General features: G+C 36.6%; 1 protein-coding gene across 1 annotated transcript in view; it reads right to left on the reverse strand.

Moving 5' to 3' along the window:
- Window positions 1-18,953, reverse strand: part of ipo5 (importin 5) — a 41,594-nt gene that overhangs the window by 11,634 nt on the left and 11,007 nt on the right. The window contains exons 5-20 of the mRNA XM_008106932.3: window positions 18,690-18,786; window positions 16,171-16,275; window positions 14,551-14,673; window positions 14,332-14,452; window positions 11,583-11,670; window positions 9,767-9,873; window positions 8,252-8,376; window positions 8,082-8,171; window positions 7,830-8,003; window positions 7,516-7,734; window positions 7,031-7,114; window positions 5,398-5,530; window positions 5,192-5,313; window positions 4,216-4,312; window positions 3,310-3,482; window positions 577-688 (exon numbers count right to left, since the gene is read on the reverse strand). Of these exons, the coding sequence (XP_008105139.1) occupies window positions 577-688; window positions 3,310-3,482; window positions 4,216-4,312; window positions 5,192-5,313; window positions 5,398-5,530; window positions 7,031-7,114; window positions 7,516-7,734; window positions 7,830-8,003; window positions 8,082-8,171; window positions 8,252-8,376; window positions 9,767-9,873; window positions 11,583-11,670; window positions 14,332-14,452; window positions 14,551-14,673; window positions 16,171-16,275; window positions 18,690-18,786 (1,970 nt within the window). The remainder of the gene's footprint in view (window positions 1-576; window positions 689-3,309; window positions 3,483-4,215; window positions 4,313-5,191; window positions 5,314-5,397; window positions 5,531-7,030; window positions 7,115-7,515; window positions 7,735-7,829; window positions 8,004-8,081; window positions 8,172-8,251; window positions 8,377-9,766; window positions 9,874-11,582; window positions 11,671-14,331; window positions 14,453-14,550; window positions 14,674-16,170; window positions 16,276-18,689; window positions 18,787-18,953) is intronic.

Raw genomic sequence — 18,953 nt, forward strand, 5'->3', positions numbered from 1 at the left:
GGATAAGAAAGGTTTGCTTTAATGCAGAAATAAATGGCAACTTATCTTGTAATAAGCTGTTCAGATAGGAAAAGCCTATTTAATCTGTCTTGCAAAAATACTGTTGTGGTTCCTAATTTATGCAGTTAAAAATGAAAATTACCTTTTGAAGATTTTTATGACCTTTTTTGAGCTGGCACTGGCCAATAAATTTTAAATAAAATTGTGTGTTTCTGTGATGCCCATTATTGCATAGAGTTTTCTTAGGCAACACATACTCAAGTGGTGGTTTCCCCAGTTCCTTTCTATGAAATATAGGATACAGCATTTGGGATTTGTTGAGTTTCCTACCAAAATACTAACTAGGGCTAACCCTGCTTTGCTTCCAAGATCAGACAGGATTCAGTGTCTTTTAAGATATTTAAGGCACTGTATATAGTATTACAGGCTATAATAAGCATTTCATCTATATTTGATACATATTTTGAGTTTCTAAAAGGTTTTTTTTTAATTTGGAAAGCTTACATTTTGATAGGTTAGATTCAGTAAGATTCAAGTCTCTTGACGTTTGGGTAATATTAAACTGTCTTAGTTTACCTTGTCTTAATTCTTGATTTTTAAAGTGCTCTTCTAGTTTTCCTTTCAATATTCCTCCAAGTTCTTCAAAGTGTTCATTGTTAAGGCATCCATCTCCCATGACTTCAATGCACTAATGAAATAATATTATCAACTTGAAAATAAATTCTATTGAAACACCTTCAAGAATAACAATGTAGTAAACATAATTATAGAAAAGCCAGTTCTGTAAACTCTGCAGTTACACATTTATATATACTCCCTAAATACAAATGTACAATGTAAAAATAGTGCATTTCTTATATTCAAGCATGAAAGGTATAAAAATGCAGCTTGATCTCACAGTATGTATTTTATGTCAGCAATACACAGTTCATGACCCACATGTGTATCTCTTTAGCTGTTTTTGTAGCCAAGATACATCCTGCTAAAGGCTGGCAGTCTGGCAACAGTCTCTCCTTTTTAGGAGGACCCATAGTCCTATAACCTACACCAGTGGATAACGGTCAATTAGGACAAAAATATGGAGAAACAATGGTCTCCAACTGGGAAGCAGTCAAACAGAGGTACATTACATTATCCTACATTATTAAATTATACACAGAATGTATATTAACAGTGAGATGAGAATTAGAAGAACATATGACAATTGAGGGGGAAGAGTATTAATAATTTTAGATAGAAATGCTATCATATTGATAGCAGAAACCAGCAAAAGTATTGGCATGGCTACTGATGAATGCTGAGGAAGAATGTGCAAAAAGGAAAATTACTACAAAATTTAAAGAAAATAAAAATAACGACCACATAAGATTTACTTTATGTGGGTCATGAAGACATTGAAAATGTTATTTTTATACACTGACTCAATCTTTAATCAAAATGGAAGCTGGTTAAGAAATCAGAAGAAAACTATGACTTGGTCAGCCCTCATCTGAAATACTGTGTCCAGTTTTTGGCATCTCAATTCAAGACTGATATTTACAAGTTGGAACGTGTATAGAGGAGGGAGATCAAAATGGTAAAAGGTCTGGAAGGCAAGTCCTATGAGGAACAGAGCAGCAAGTTGGGGATGTTTAGCCTGGGGAAGGCTGGGAGGGGACATGATAGCCATGTTTAAATATTTGAAAGATTCACATTGAGGAGGGGGCAGGCTTTTTTCTGCTGCTCTGGAGACTAGGACATTGAGCAATGAATTCAAATTGCAGGAAAAGAGATTCTTTCTGGGTGCTAAGAGCTGTTTGGCAGTATTATAGGTTGCCCTGCAGCATGGCAGCCTCGTTCGCTGGATACTTTTAAGCAGAGGCTGGATTGCCATCTGTTGAGCATGCTTTGATTGTGTGTTCCTGCATGGTAGGGGTTGGATTGGGTAGCCCTATGATTTGGTGACACAAGTATGCAGATATATAATTAAATATCAAAGTCAGGATCCTCTATGCGTGTTTCCAGTTTCTATTTACAGATATGAAATCTGAACAGTGAAAAAAGCAGCAGGAAGAGAACCACTTTTTGGAGAAGAGATGCTGAAGGACAGTCAAAATCACTAGATGTATCAAGAAATAACATGATCAATGGAAAAGAAATAATGCTTTGTCAAATTGAAGTCACAGAAAAAGGCAAAGACTTCATTACAAGTGGATTGACTCAATCAATGCTGCACTTTAAAAATTGGAAATGGGCTTTTAAATTCTGAGAAAACAAAGCGTTATGTGACAAGAAGTGTACTGGCACCACTAAAGTTGCCAAATCCTTATTAAGCTATCTTCCACCTTCAATAGTAGAAGAGTAGATGTTTTCATTATTAGCAGGCTATTTGCATTGCAAATCTTTTGGATAGTACTGCCTCAGATCAAAAAAATGATTTTGTAGGAAACCTATTCACCATTCCTGACTTTTAGCTCATATTCTCTTTCAAATCCTTTCCAAACCTCCCCCTGCCCCAAGCTTAGACAATGCTTGTTACAGGAGTGAACAGCTTTCTGTGCTAGACAGCCACACTGTATCCCTGCATTGAGGGCTACACTAATGCTGATTCCTTAGCTGCTGCTGACATTTAGTGGCATCTGGATCAGCTCTCTCTGATGAAGAATTATCATGGCCCACCCTCCTTCAACAGAAGGTATCATGAGACTATACAGCAGAAAAGCTTGATCCAATTGGGAAAGCTGGAAAAAGAAAGGAATCTAGGAGCGATTTCAGGAGTGGACAGAATGGCTGCCAAGGATTCCTGCTTATACAGCTGGTGCATGGGGTGTACGTGGAATAACCCGCTGGTTTTTGGATTGCTCCTCCTAATCCATTTTCCTTAATCAGTTTTAGGTAATGCACACTTACTCCCACAGGGTATTATCTGACATGCTTTAAAAGATTACATATGATACACCCTTGTAAAGTCCCACTGCTCATTGCTGTGGAATACATGTTTTTGTCTTGTTTGCTCTCCAAAGACATCAAATAATCTATTTTATTAAGGAAAACGTAAGTAGCTATCTATATGAATTACTTAAATGCAAACACTTGAAAAGGTTCTTAGGCTTCTAGAATTGAAAACCTTGCTCTCTCTGCACACACACACACACACACACACACACACAAATTATAAGTATTAATAAGAGCTAAAATTTCAATTCAATTCAATTCAATTCAATCAAACTGAAAGCAAAGCATGAGTATTTGAAGAACACGAATATTTATATATTCTCTTTTCTTGCTTAGTGATGATAGGAAACAAAAAGTAGTTTATATGAATATTACCTTGGCAAAAGAATGCATTATTTCTGATAGTACATCTGAGTCTGGTTCCGTTCCTATAGCCTTGATCAGGGCATCACACATAAAATGCCACATCTGAGTCAGGTATTCTGGGCCACGAACTCTTGCACATTCCAGGAGCAAAGGCATTGATTCTGCAGCTGCCACACGAACACGTTACACTTATTAAGGTAAATTACCTCTAAACATATTTTTAAATGTTAGACATCCACTAATGCAGTTTCATTGTAAAAGTGTGATCAAGATCCAATCTCACTGTTTCATCCATTCAAAGCCTAGTATGAGATTTAAAGTTACAATTAAATACTGTAACACATTACAATATGGCTACATTTCAAGATATTAATAAATGTATGATTTTAAATATATATATTTTCCTAGTAAGATAAAAAAGCATTCTAAGGTTTGGAACATTTGGAAAGATGCAAGTAATTTCACATTTTTAATATTTTTTTGTCCAAACATAAATATCCTTAAAGTAAAATGATGATATAATCAGATATCTCAAGGTATTATTTAATTAACTGTCAGTTTTATCCTACAAGACTGGTTTGGATGCAGAATATGTGCCTTCACATCGTTTTAACTAAAAAAAAATATAATCCAACATATAATAATAATTTTCTTACCCTGTGGAATCTAATAAAATAATTTTATTTCTTGTATCAGATGCATGAATGAGCAAGGCAGAGTTAAACATGGAAATGCAAGAACTGGATTCATTTTAACAGATATCCTTGCAACAGTTGTGTTCTACCCCAGTCATAATACCCTGCAGCTTTTCCAAATAGCTTCTTTCCCAGGATAACAAATAGTTTTCAAATATTGTGAAAGCTGTGACATAAAAACTCTGCTGGAACATTATGGCAGTAACTTGTAAAAGGATATCGTCATGGAAATAGAATTTCAACAAAGGAACCATCAATTTCACAACTTGTTCTGTGTATTCCACAAATCCTTCCTTCAGTTCTTTGGCATAGCAAACCTAAAGCACAGAAATGCACATAACGTTAATGAATTCTACTGTTAAATTGTTATATAAGCATCAGATACAGTTAGGTAACCACAGGAATAAGCAAAGAACATCAGAAAAGCTAAAAGAAAAATTATGCAATTCCACATTAGCTGAGATATTATGTCTTATGCTTGCTTCTATAAGACTGTACCCCACTTATGCTGGTCTATGACAGTAATAAAGATTTTGATTTGATATGTCTGGATGATTAAATTCACTTTTACTAATTCATGAATCACTTTTGCACTTAACAGGAAAATAAAGTCTCTTGCTATCCAAAGATGTAATTGTTTACTTTTCTCAGAATACTGCGATCTGGATGCAATGGTGTATACCCATTGAATTCCACCAGTAGAAATTAATCATGTAGTCAGTTGTGTACTTGTTTACAGTTGTGTTCTGCTATAGAGAACTAAGACCCTCCCTCAAGCATGTTTTTCCCATGACTGAAGATTGCCAATGGGGATTGAAAGAAAATCCCAACTACAGTGGTGGAAGCTGTGGAATCCAATAAAAGAAGAAAACATTATAGTTACAATGCAATTAAACTATCAAATTAAAATATCTGAATCAAATATATTTTAAAAAATAATTAAAATCAATAGCAACCCTTCTAAATCCTTGCTGCAATAAGTTCAACTCTACTTACTCCTCCTCCCCACTTTTTAAAAAGCAATCTTTCAAACACTGCTGGCAAAAGAATTAGAAAGAAATTTCACTCATCTCCTAGCCTTCCCCATGGTGCTTGTTTAAAAGACAGTTTATCAACTGTAGTTAATCATCTTTTATGGTTTCAGTTCTGCCAACTATTAATTTCTTTTCGAAGCATGTGATCAAAACAACACTCACCAACATCTGACATGCAGTTGCTTTTTCTTCAAGTCCTGCAGTCTTAATACCAAAACTCTGCTGGTCTCCTAGATTTACAAACTCCCAGCCATCATCATCACTCATGTTCTCCATATCTTGTGCTGGCGGAGGGGAAATATAATTTTAGCATAGTTGTCCCATAACTCTTTGGTGAAATTATGAATGAATTAACTAGAGGAACTCACTGTCAAGGAGAGCCACTTCAGGCTTGATGGATGCAGTTTTCATTAAAGGACCCATAACAACAGGAAGATATTGTTGGAATTCTTTCCCAAGGATCTTGCACATTCTTGCCCATGCAGAAATCATATATGATATCTGAAAATTAATAATACTCTTTTCACCTTCCTTTTCTCCAATATACAAAGTTGCATTACTACTTGGGCTGACAGAAAATCAAGGACATTTTAAAAGTTAAAATGTGCTGCGAATGACACTGAAGTTATTGCCACAAAGGGATCCGTACAGGGAAGAAAGAAACAAAACTTGACATTTGTGTAACACTTTGAATGCAAGTAATTCATAATGTTTTCTTGTTGCAAATCCTTCATCTGTTCTGTAAACTAGGGTTAATGCTCCCAAATTTGGGAGGGACAAAGATACAGCAGTTTATCTGAAGCAATTTAACAAGCTAAAAATGGAAAACCGAGCTTTCATAGTTCAGTTTGAGCTGCTATGCCAAAAATCTCAATAGCCAAATATAAGCCCAAAATGTGTGGTCTAAATATTGAAAAAACGGTTTGGGACCCACCTACCTTAGAGACCGCATTTCCCCCTACGAACCCGCACGATCTTTTCGCTCGTCAGGGGAGGCCCTTCTCTCGCTTCCACCACCCTCGCAGGCGCAGTTGGTGGGGACGAGAGAGAGGGCCTTCTCTGTCGTGGCCCCCCAGCTTTGGAACTTGCTCCCTAGGGAGATTAGGCTGGCCCCCACCCTCCTCTCCTTCTGGAAGAACCTGAAAACCTGGCTTTTCCGGAAAGCCTTTGATGAGTGAATTCTGTTGGTTCAAGTTGTCTGCCTACATAATAATAGACCCACTGATTCGCCTTCTTATTGTCATTATTGTCATTTCTAGTACTTTAATGACTATGTCAATTACGTAACTACCTCCCCCCGATTTGACACATTCGCCCTTTGGCCTAGACTTGTGTTCTATATCTGTTTTTAACGCTTTTTTCTGCAATATTGTTTTTATGATGGTTTTACTGATATTGTTGATTTATTGTTGTAAATTTATGTGTTTTGATTTGTTTTTATATTGTGATGTTGGGCAAGGCCCCATGTGAGCCGCCCCGAGTCCCTACGGGGAGATGGGGCGGGATACAAGAATAAAATTATTATTATTATTATTTTAAAAAGCAGGAAAATACCATAGAATGGATTTCTATCAGAACATTATTGGACAAAGCCCTTAGTACTTTAATTCCCCCAAGTAAAAATCTGTCACGCATATCTGTAATCTTCCAGAAAGTGAGAACTGCAACAATGAAAATGTGGCTGTGAACAACTGCATCACAAAAGAAAGTGGTGTCACTTTGGAATGGTCTGTTTCAGTCCATCTATCCAACATGCATTTAGCTAATACAGTACAAAAAAGTAGCATTCATGCAACCACTCCCCGCCCATAACAACTATTTCCAATAAAATGAGTCAGATTATCACAGCATGCATTCAGATTATCACAGCATGTGACTTAAAACATGTTCAGTTAGAGAGCTTGCCTAAACAATACAGCCACTATCTAAATAGTCATCATACCAATTGATTCTATGGGATATTCTTGAAAAAATAACATTAGAATTAATTATTTGGCATACCTGAGGGTCATCATCTTCCAAGTCATTGAAGTCAGTTTGTGTCTTCAACAAGAGCTGCATCACATCTGATGCATCTTGCATGAACTAGAAAGGAAAGCATTGAATAGTTTTTAATTTGTGTCTGTTTTATTTCGTTTATATGAAGACATCTGATAGCTTTAGCTACAACCAATGGCTGAAATGTTATTCCTAAAAATCGGATCCTGGGTCTAGAAAAGGTCCTTGTACCTTCTCTCATTTAAGCTGACAGGAAATATTATTGATGAATGTTTAAAAGCAGAGCTTTTAAATATTCATCAAGGCAATCCGGTAATAAAATATTTTTGTTTTGAGGACGGTTTTTTATGTTTCCTTATTTGGGATCTAGTCAGCCAAAGTGCATCCCTGGACTAAAAGGCAAGAAAGAGTAACAAGACAAACTGAATAACATCAGCAACATGTAGCTATCAAGTCAAGGGATGGAAGTATTCTTAGCTGAAACATACCTTCTCTTTACCAACTGCAAGACCAATCAAGCTGATACATTCTATGGTTTTTCCTCTTAAGAGTCTAAGTTCCTTCTGCACAGCATTCTCAACAATGTGTTTAAGAGAAGGCATAAATAAATCATAGTATGGAACAAACTTTTCCTCTGCAGTATCAGCAACTGATGCAATTGATGTAACAACCTGCTCCAAAACCAACTTGGTGCCTTTTTCAATCAGCTGTTCATGGGGTAAAAAAGGACAAATTTAAGACATTTATTTAAAATTCACTGAACTAGTGCATGACTTTAAGTGGAGTTTTTTGATTGTCTTACCTCCTGCAATTTTAAAACCATAATGGAATGAAGATGTTTCACTAGGTTATCTAAATAGGGAATAAGGAGTGATTTTGGACAGTCTTCAGTAAAGTTGATCAGAGCAGCAGCTGCATGAGCCTGAACACGTTGATTTCCTTGATCCTCCATAGTCTGGAGAAGAGCTGCTATTACCTAAAACACAATGACTACCATAAGTGAAAGGTCTTAAAATGAATTTGTTCAATATACATTATATAGCTTTCTACTTGCCTTTTCATGGAATTTCTTCTGGAAGCCTGGTGCAAAATCTGTAGCCATCTGACCGATTGCATTACAAGCAGCATATCTTACTCTTGGATGCTGAAATATTTAGCTTAAGGTTGGTACAGTCACAGAACAATCAAACATAAATTATAAGAAGCTAAGTACATTAAACTTACAGGATCCTGAAGGAAAAGCAAAACCAAATTAACTATCTCATTCAGAATCCCCTCCATTTGTTGGTGACAGCCTTCGCCAATAGCTGAAAGAGCCATCAAGCCAGCATGTCTGCATTTCCAGTCAGCTGTATGAGATATCAAATGAAAATATTATTAGACAGGAAAATACATATAGAAGGTAAGAATACATATTTTATCTAGAAATTGAATCTATTCAATAATGAAGAACACAACATCAAAGCCAGTGTACACTGATGGGTCTGACTCATTCTTCATTTAATGAACTAGTTATTAAATAGTAAAACTCCACTCAAAGTCCTGTAGAATTTTTAATTGTAAAGTACAGTTATTTAGATCATCTGCAAAGCCTGAAAAATAAGAATGCATTCTCTCATGACAAAGGTCATGAGAGGGAGTTTAATAACTTCGGTTCTGTACATATCCTAGACAGTCAATCCTCTAAATTTAGAGGGTTATGGAAAATGGTCTCCAATAATGAAAGTAATGACCAGATAGATACCAGGAAAATCACCCTTTTAATTGTCTGGTCCTGGAGACCACAGCTGCTTGAGAGCACTAGTTCATTATGTAGCACACAAAAAGTACACATGGGTGTTCATCCAAGAACACAAATGTAATTACAAAGACCAATTGCATTACAAGAAACATATTTTGCTCTTGGATGCTGCAATACTTAGCTTTAGGTAGTGCCCTAAGATTACAGGTGCTTTCAATAACATGGATAGACAGCAACAGCAATGGAAAATTTTGTGTTTGAATTAATTGTGTTTTTAAAATATCATTGGGTTTGGTACATAACATGAATGTCCCTATATGTCCATATTATAGCAAACATCTTGACGTCAGGCCAGAGCACAGCGATTCATCCTATCACTCCAATGAATTGATTAGACAACCAAGGATGAACTTGGCACCCAAATTTAGGACAAGAGCAAGGAAAGTGCAGCTTGTGGGTTACATGTGGTCCTCAGGGAATTTTTACACATTCAAGTATTCTATGGATCTTCAAAATCTTGGACCTCCTTCAACCCTGGCCCCATATAAAGAAATCCACTTTAGAATAAATTCCAGTTTGACTTAGGTGATTTGGGTCCAAGAAGGCCAAAAGGCAGTCCCCATATCCACTCACATGGACAGCCCTCGGATCAAAGGACTAGGGTTATGTGTTGTGATCATAAAAACTCTTTACTTGAATAATACAACTATATTATAATAAATCTATAATGAATCTGTTCTGAGAATGTTTACACCTCAGAGAAGAAAAGATGATGGTCTAAAGCACAACATGCCACTGGCTGCATTTTGTACACAAATAATGGACTCCCAACTGCTCCCATTTCAAAGTGACACCCTGCACATCGCTGAAAGCCATGGGGACTTAATGAGGTATTAAAAATTACTTCATACAAACATAGCAAAGTACATGGGATTTTCTTAATTTCACCCACCAATTCCAAAATCAATTAAATTCATTTTGAATTCACAATCACTTACGATTCTGAAGCATTTGCATAATGTGTTCTTTTATCATAGGAAGAACAAGTTTTCCACCAAGGCCACATGCCATTCTGTCCAATGCACTCTCACCCGCAACAGCATTGCTAAAGTGGGTAAATAAAAAAACAACAACTCAACAATTAAGTTAGTAATTGTAATGAGGTGAGGTGGAGAAGAATCCCTTTTGAATCAATTATGTTATTATATATTTAACTATTTTCGCTGCCACCAATATAAATATGCTTTATTCAGCTGCGGCCACCAACTGTGGAGATGTCAGGCAGAGGATAATTTATTCTTTTTAATTGTTCTTATTTACTTCAGATGGTAACGTTGCTTAGCTTGAATATAGGTGTGACAGAGACTTAGATGGTTTGAAGAACAAAACAAGTTTATTTCAAGTACAAAGCTTAGTGGTTTCAATAATTTCTTTAAGGTACTTAAGTAACTGTTACAAATAGATGTTGAGGTGTTCTAACTTCCAAAATACTTTCTTCTCTCAAAACCAAACTATAAACTGATCACTTGGATCCACTGGGATTGATTTCCCTTACTCCACAGCCTCTACAAATAACCCTAAACAAGTCACCCAACTTGCTTAGTCTGGCCTATTAGAGGTCTGCCTCCCTGATTTCCTAATCTGAAACCAGTCTTTCTCCTGTGACTAAGAATCACAGACTAAGATTTAAACTTCCCTGGTTTCCTTAAACTTGGAACCAGTCTGTCCCCTGTGACTAGAAATCACAGACTACCTAAAATAAGTCACCTTATTTTAGAATTGACTCAAATTCCCTCATTTGAGCCACCCTGATCCTCCACTTGAGAATCAGTCTTCTCTGTAATTCCACCATTACAGACTCTCACTGACTGACTGGGTTTTAAAACGTTCCCTCCTTTTTCCTTCAAACAGCGGTTGGCTCCGCCCCCGTTGCTAGGGTAACCTGCCTTCCCCCCACGAAATAGCAACTCTAATACTTAAACATAGCCAAACCTGACTGTTTAAACAAAATCAAACAAACACGTCATCCATAAATCAAAATAAAACACACACTTCTTTACAGTAATCCATAAAGTTATCATTCAGCTGAGTTTCTGAAAGTGTTCTTAAGCATCAGAGACAAAACAGTCTGTAAGTTGAAAGTACTTCAAACACAACTTTAAAAAGATATTATGATGCTAACACACGCTTGCATCGGTTTTGTTAAGCTTGCTCATCATCTTAATATAAGTGATGTTGTCAAAATGTTCAAAATGCATACTCAGTATGTAAAACAAACTTTCTTTTTAAAAAACACAACAAAACAAAAAACAAAACATGTTATTCATTTTTAGTTTTCTGGCATGCAAATAATTTGGATGTCAGCAAAGGAGCAAACAAGCTTCTAAACAACAACATTCAAACTACTGTGAAGTGCTTCTGGCAAAATATAAGTGGCATTATCAGTAAATGAAGGACAAATAAAAATGTAACTTTTACGATTGGCATAAATATTCATCATATTCTTTTGATGTTTCAGCCAACCTCAAGGGACCTCATTGTGAACACTGTGCATGCATGCACCAATTTCCACAATAGCAAAAAGTTCAAAATATGTCACTACCATTTAGTAAATTGTATTACTTACATCAGCAATTAACAAACCTGCAGCTGCTGCATGTAAAACTGCACATAAGCATAGTCCAACCACAGAGTTCTGAGACCACTATATGATATGGGCAAGCCACTTACAGACATCAAAACATACAACTTGAAATGTAAGAGAATTATTGGGAGGTGAACTGTTTAATCTTTTTTTAAAAAAATATTGTTTACCTATCAAAGTCATCATCTTCCAACTCATCAGCATTTGCCCAGTCTTCATCTTCTTCTAGATCAACCATCATTGTTAACATCTGAGGAACTAAAAAATATTTCCAGCTTAGAATCTTGCTGGCCTCCTTTCCCATTTCTTCCTTTTGCCTATCACTTCTTTGCTTCCTTTGAATTTCAGCAACAATCATGGAAGAGTGTTTCAACGGTGGCTACATTTCCCAAAACTAAACCAAAAGTAATGTTATTCAATGTAGACAATATGTTTAAGAAACTAGGAAATGCCAGATATGTATTAAATGTAAATGTCAGTCAAATACCATGAAAATCAAAGTACATTAGTTTGTCTTTAACAGGTAAGAATTCTTAATCTAATTCAATTGTTCCTACTTCATACAAAATGTAAAGACTTGTGTAAATCTTAATGATCTGATAGTTTTAAATGATTTTAGTAGTCAATAACAGCTTTAAGTATTTATCAGCTTTTGGACTGCTTATATGTAAAATATGTAAGTTTTTATTGCCTTTGAAAATGATCCATAATAGGGGCACATGTTGCAGTGTTGGAAATAGCAACCTTCTACTAGCCTCCTATACTAGTTATTTGTTATGTATATAATTGAGATTTTATTTATTTATTTCCAGCTTTTATATTCCGCCCTTGTCACCCAGGAGGACTCAGAGTAGCTTACAACAGTTGGCAAAATTTAATGCCAAGAACATAATAAAACAAAAACAGTACATATCATCAATTAAAACTATAAAAATACATCATTAAAATACATTGTAAAACTTAAAACATATGCAAATTAGATCCATTTGTCTAAAAACCTCATGCTTCAGCCTTAAATCGGGCCATGTCGACGGTATCATATTACTCGTTAAAAGCTTGTGTACACAGCCATGTTTTCATGGCCTTTCTGAAACCCAGAAGGGTTGGGGCTTGTCGGATATTTGTGCGGAGGGTGTTCCACAGCTGGGGGGCCACCACCAAGAAGGCCCTGTCCCTCGTTCCCACTAGCCGCGCTTATGAGGCAGGTAGGAACGAGCGCAGGGCCTCTCCAGATGATCTTAGGGAGCTGGCTCATATGAGGAGATACATTTGGATAAGTAAATTGGGCCAGGACCATTTGGGGCTTTATAGGTCAAAACCAGCACTTTGAATTGGGCTCGGTAGCATATCGGCAGCCCGTGGAGCTGGCTTAGCAGGGGGGTGGTGTGCTCCCTGTATGCCGCCTGTTATTAATCTGGCTGCTGCCTGTTGTACTTGTTGGAGCTTTGAGGCAACCCCACGTAGAGAGCATTGTAGTAGTCCAAACGCGATGTAACCAGAGCGTGGACCACCGTGGCCAAGTCAGACTTACTATACAGTATAGCTTGCTTACTATATAGTGTATATATATATATATAGAGAGAGATAGAGTTAGAGGGGTGTGTGCAGATTTTCCCTTAAATCTATGTTGTTAGAGGTTGTGGGAGGGACTACAGACCATGTGACCCTGATCAGAGTGAGACTGTTTTAGAATGCGTTTGAATCAGTGAAGTCAGTTGGAGTCAGTGAAGTCATTTAGAAGTTGAGGTCTGAGGTTGAGGTTTGAATCAGTTTGAGTTAGAAGTTGGTTGAGGTTTGATGTCAGTTAGAACAGGAGTATAGTCAGTATGCTGCAGTGAAATGTTCAGTTAATATGAGTCTGTTTGCAGCAGATGTATAGTACCGTATAGTAGAGTCAGTTGAAGTATAGTACAGTACAGTTTTAAGTATAATTCAGTTAACATGAAACCAATAAGTAATGTACCTGTATGCTAAATACATGAAGTTTGTAAGTAAATCAACTGTTAACTTTTAATGAAGACTACTTATTTTTTGGTCTCATGAGAGAATGATTGGAAAGCAATACATTTTATGGGAGATATATATTCTTGGGCAACTGAAATAACACTTCTGAATATCTGCAACATATTTTATGCACTGGCATATCTTTGTTCCTAACAGTTCAGAGAGATAACCAGGTATATGGCTATGTGCCCAGGCTTTCGAAGATTAAATGGTAAAGACGGCCCCGGACTGATTTACGGCTACAGCATGAGGATTTTGGAGGAATGGATTTTAATCATATATTTTATATTTTTATATTGTTTTAATTGTTTTATTGGATTTTCATTGCTGTTTTAATTATGTGTAGGCATTGAATTGTTGCCAATTTGTACGCCGCCCTGAGTCCCTTCGGGTGAGAAGGGCGGGATATAAATGTTGTAAACAAACAAACAAATAAATAAATAAATATCAGTATAACAGCTGAGAAGCCTAAATCACCTTGTATGAATACTAGTGCATATTTACCACTAAGGAGAAGGTTGACTCAAGTGAGGTTTTAACTCTTCTCAGGAAGAGCATACTTTCCAAAAGCTTATGATCTCTAACAAGGTCATGCCTTTCCAAAAGGTTATGATTATTCCAAATAGTGTGAATGCCAATTAATCTCCAGAAGGATCACGCTTCCAAAAGACCTGTGGTGATTCCTGGTTTTCCCAATATGAAGCCCTTTAAAAAGGCTAAAAGAACACTCTGATGTATTTGAGAAAAAGACTGATTTAGACTTCTGAGTTGATCAGTGGGAGTTTGGCTTTTCACAACAGTATGGTAGGCAATGTATTGTCTTATACAGCAAATGTCTCTCAAATACTTAAAGTTCTACTATATAGGTATATCACAATTTAAACTACCAAAAATTATCAGAATATGTTTACTCACTAGCTTGTGCAACAATGTTGATATGCCTTCTCAGCATAGCAGCAGCAGTCTCTGATAAAGTAACTATTACTTCCAATGCCAACTGACGTTGCATGTTATTGAGACTAGTGTCAGCACACAGCTGAAATCACAAAATATTTAAGCAGAACATTAATAAACAAATAACAAAAAGAACATGAAAGAACACATTGAAATTTGGGATCTGAGGATCAAACATACCTTCAAACTCAGTTGTAATGTAGGTTCTAAGTGTGGGCGTAAGTATTTTGGAACTGTATCTGCAATCTCTACAAGAGACTTCAATACTGAATCATCATTTTGATAACAGGAGTCATTCACAGCCTAAAATATGAGAATTTGGTTAAGACCTCTTCACCTGAAATGTCCACTTAAAATCAAGTTTTTGTACATTACAAATACAGTAGAGTCTCACTTATCCAACGTAAATGGGCCGGCAGAACGTTGGATAAGTGAATATGTTGGATAATGAGAGATTAAGGAAAAGCCTATTAAACATCAAATTAGGTTATGATTTTACAAATTAAGCACCAAAACATCATGTTATACAACAAATTTGACAGAAAAAGTAGTTCAATACATGATAATGTCATATAGTAATTACTGTATTTACTAATTTAGCACCAAAATATCATGATGTATTGAAAACATTGACTACAAAAATGTGTTGGATAATCCAGAACGTTGGATAAGCGAGACTCTACTGTATATCGTTCACTGATTCAAGATACTTTAAGCAGAACAAAAATCTAACCCTGCAACCAGGCAACATATTGGTTGAAAACTTCAGTAGCCCAAGTAATTATTCTTACACTTTCATTGAGCCACTGCAAACAATTTTAATGGACCCCTAATCAAAGTGTTACCTGTTCTATTTGGTTACACATCTTTTCTCCTAATTACAGTGACAAAATTGAAAAACAATTACTCATAATATCTTTTGAAAATTAAGACTATTTTGGGAGAAACTTCCAGGGAAACAAGTCATGGGATATACGTCAAAGTTACATACTTTTTGCATTTGCCTGTATTAGAATGTTTTTGTTATTTGGCTTTTTTGCATGCAAAGATTTGAGGAAATTTTATGAAAGCACAAAATTTGTTTTTTCAACAAGTGCACCAGCATAAGCTTAAAACAAGTACATTTTTATAAATACTAGATTGAATGGTAATAATCTTTCATTGATGTTTCAGTCATTTGAAACTATTTTGGATGTTACAATCTCACAAAATCTGATGTAAATTTAATATCAATTGATTAAAGGTATTATAAGAACATTTTCCCAGTCTTCACAATATAACCCTTTTAACTTGAAAGTGGTCTTTTTCACAGTGCACATGATACAAAGGAAAATGTCATTAAAATGTTTTAAACTGAGTATCTGTTATAGATAAATAAAGGGGAAACAAAAACAATTCCTAGCTAGTATGTTTAAGATTCAGATTTTACAATCTCAATCTTTAGAGAAGTTTGTCAATAAGGCAGCCTACGACTAACTGCACAATTCAATTCATCAGTGATTTTTTTTATCAAGGTCCTTTCAAAAAATTGTTGATGCACTTGTTCCCATGTCATAAAGTTTAATACATCAGGAAACAATTGGTATTTTCAGTGTTTATAGGCTTTTCTTAGACACCTATTGTTATTTGAAGGGCAATGAGTAATTCTTACTATTGGTAACAGTTACTGTGCTGATGTTCACACTACAAATTCATACATTATTGATGTGGAAAAGAGCAACACCAGATGCATTTCAGATGTCACACCTTTGGTCTATAGAAGATAATGTACTTGAAAAAACATTCTGGATGAGACTTTACCTGCAAAATTCCAGGGAGCAAGTCTGCAAAATGTTTAAGAAGGGGAAGGTTTTGTTCATTAGCGAGAACAAATGCAGCTGCAGCTCTAGCTGATAGTGTCCTGATCTAGAATAAAAATTAAACACTGACATTAGTATATTGCTCCTTAAATATTTTGAACTTCCACAAATATGGTAAACTTTCTCTAACTTTGTATTAATACCTCATTGCCTACATCATAGTCATTCTACAGATAGATAAATACAAGAGTAACAGTGATGAAAATCACAAGCTCCACAGATTGCCTCATCACATATTTCTGTGTGCTCCCTAAAGAGAGAATGTGTATGTGCTTTCAGGTCACCAGTTGACTTATAGTGACCCCATGAACTTGAGAGGGGTTTCTTAGGCAGGGTGTATTTAAGAGCTGGTTTTGCCAGTTTCTTCCTCTGAAATATAGCCTATAGCACTTGCTATTCAATTGTAGTCTTCCATTCAAATACTAATTAGGATCAAACTTGCTTAACTTTCAGGATCAATCTGGTGCCATAAAAACAAGGCCTTTAGTTGGCCTCTAAAGCAAGCTCCCATCAAGCACCATGTTTTAGTGCTATACTCTTATCTTAGGTATATGTGGGTGTATGGCGAAGGAATGATGTCTGACAATGGGTCTAGGACAGGCATGGGAAAACTTGGGTCCTCCAAGTGTTTTGGACTCCAACTCCTACCGGCTGTTAGGAATTGTGGAAACTGAAATCCAAAACACCTGGAGGGCCCAAGTTTGTCCATGCCTGGACTAGGAGGTAGGTGAAAGTACTCACTGCAACTGCCTACAGTTGTTCTAAAAGAAAAGGTAGGAAAATATCAGTACAAGAAAGTTGTACTTCTACCTGGTCTCAGGTATTCTGTATTAGGTCAGGATGGTGTACTGCAGAAAACAGCCTCCACAAAAATTCAATATGGATCAAGACTGTCCCCATTACAATCTCCCTCAAATCTACTCTATCGATTTTGTACATGTAGATATACTGTATATGCCCTTACAAAACTTCATACACAGCCTGAGCTAGAGCTGTAACTAAACAGTATTATTTTCGGTTAATGTATATCAGGTTCCATAAAGCTGATAAAACAGCCAAATGAATGATAACCTTCTACAGTTACAGCAAGTATGTTTATCAGATAAAAAACACCCTGTATTTGTTTCTGGCAGATGTTCATCAGAAAGGAAGACAGGTTTGACTCCCTTGCAAAGGACTGAAAGAAGACACCCTTGGCAACTATGCTCCAGATGATGGCAGGACTAAAAGAAGACCCTCTTCCAAAGGGTTTGTATTGAAAAACAGTATTTCAGATCACCTGGAGCCAAGTTGTGCAGGGCTCTACAAGTCACAGAAAACACTTTGAATCATCCCCAAAAATGGAATGTCATGGGATTCCTATGCACCCTACAGTTGGACCCATGCTTAAGCATTGTGGTTCTACTTCCTAATAATCTTTAAAGTTAGCCCTACAAAGGATGTGTCAAAACAAAATGTAATCAAGGTATGTTTAACTAAGACTTGCAGTAATAAGTATATTGAGAAAATCTGTGCAGACACCTGGGCCAATATGGAGTCCAGAACTCCACATCACCCTGGGGGAATCCATACAGACAGCTCAGGTTGCTGCAGTGGCAGGAAGGAGTCCTGACCAACCCCCAGTGTCAAATCTGGTTCAGTGCCCTTACTATGAGCCTCTTGTTCTCATTGTAAGGGCTAACACTATCTGTGAAAAAACTAGTGGCCATAACCCGTCATCCAGAGAGACAATGGCCGGGGTGCCAGAGTGTGGGAAAATGGAAGAAGGAGAAGAGGAACCCCAGCTGATCTCACTGCTACAATGAGAACAGGAGAGGATGGCAAGAACCATCCTGTGTCCCAAGTCTACCCAAATCCAGGGAATATGGGATGGCTATTTAAACAGTTGCAGCTGGATCTGTATTGGAACCAGCCCAACTGTTTACATGGGCCCAGTCTCAGCAAAATTCTGGAACAGCACACAACTTTCCTTAATGTGGGCCAAAACAACGTTAATCTGAATCTGCTCCATCCATCATGCAGACACCACAGTTTATTCACCGCCCCCCCCCCCCCCTTTGGGGTTATGTGTCCATGTAGATGTGCCCTTGGCTGCACTTAATTTCTAGACATCACCAAAGCCCATGCATGAACTGTGAATCAAAATCTTCAAGAATGAAATTCCAAGATAGAAGTTTGAACCTCTATCTGTTGTGCCTTTCTACTGGCTTTTGACTTGTCTCAATAAAGTCAAGTTTTGATTAGTTTGCCCTCACCCTCTTCCTTTCCAATATCAGATACCAATTCAGAATGTCTTTATATTATGTTAAGTGATATTAATTATTGAACTATGACTGTAAGTTTTCATTTCAGATACTCTATTCTCTTCCTCAATGACAGCAATGCTCCCACATTAAACAAGGATTTCTGGTATAAACTCAATCATGGTCATCAGACAAGATTAAATTGGTTTCAAATAACCTGTGGATTCTCCTGGTCCTGCATACACTGTACCAACATGCGTTTGATGACTTCCAAATAATGCTGCTGCTGATTTCCAAAAATACCAGGGAAGTTCCTAAATGGGAGATAAAAATTATGTACGTTTAGGCATCCTTAAAAGTATGTACATTAAAAATATGAAAAAAGTAATTTCTGTACAAAGCGAGGGGGCTTCAGAGGGGTTGCCAAAGACCATCAGAAAACACATATTTCCCTTTGGCAGAGAAGGCTGAAGATCTCTTT

The sequence above is a fragment of the Anolis carolinensis genome, chromosome 3, assembly GCF_035594765.1.
Source record: "Anolis carolinensis isolate JA03-04 chromosome 3, rAnoCar3.1.pri, whole genome shotgun sequence".
Classification (NCBI taxonomy): Eukaryota; Metazoa; Chordata; class Lepidosauria; order Squamata; family Dactyloidae; genus Anolis; species Anolis carolinensis.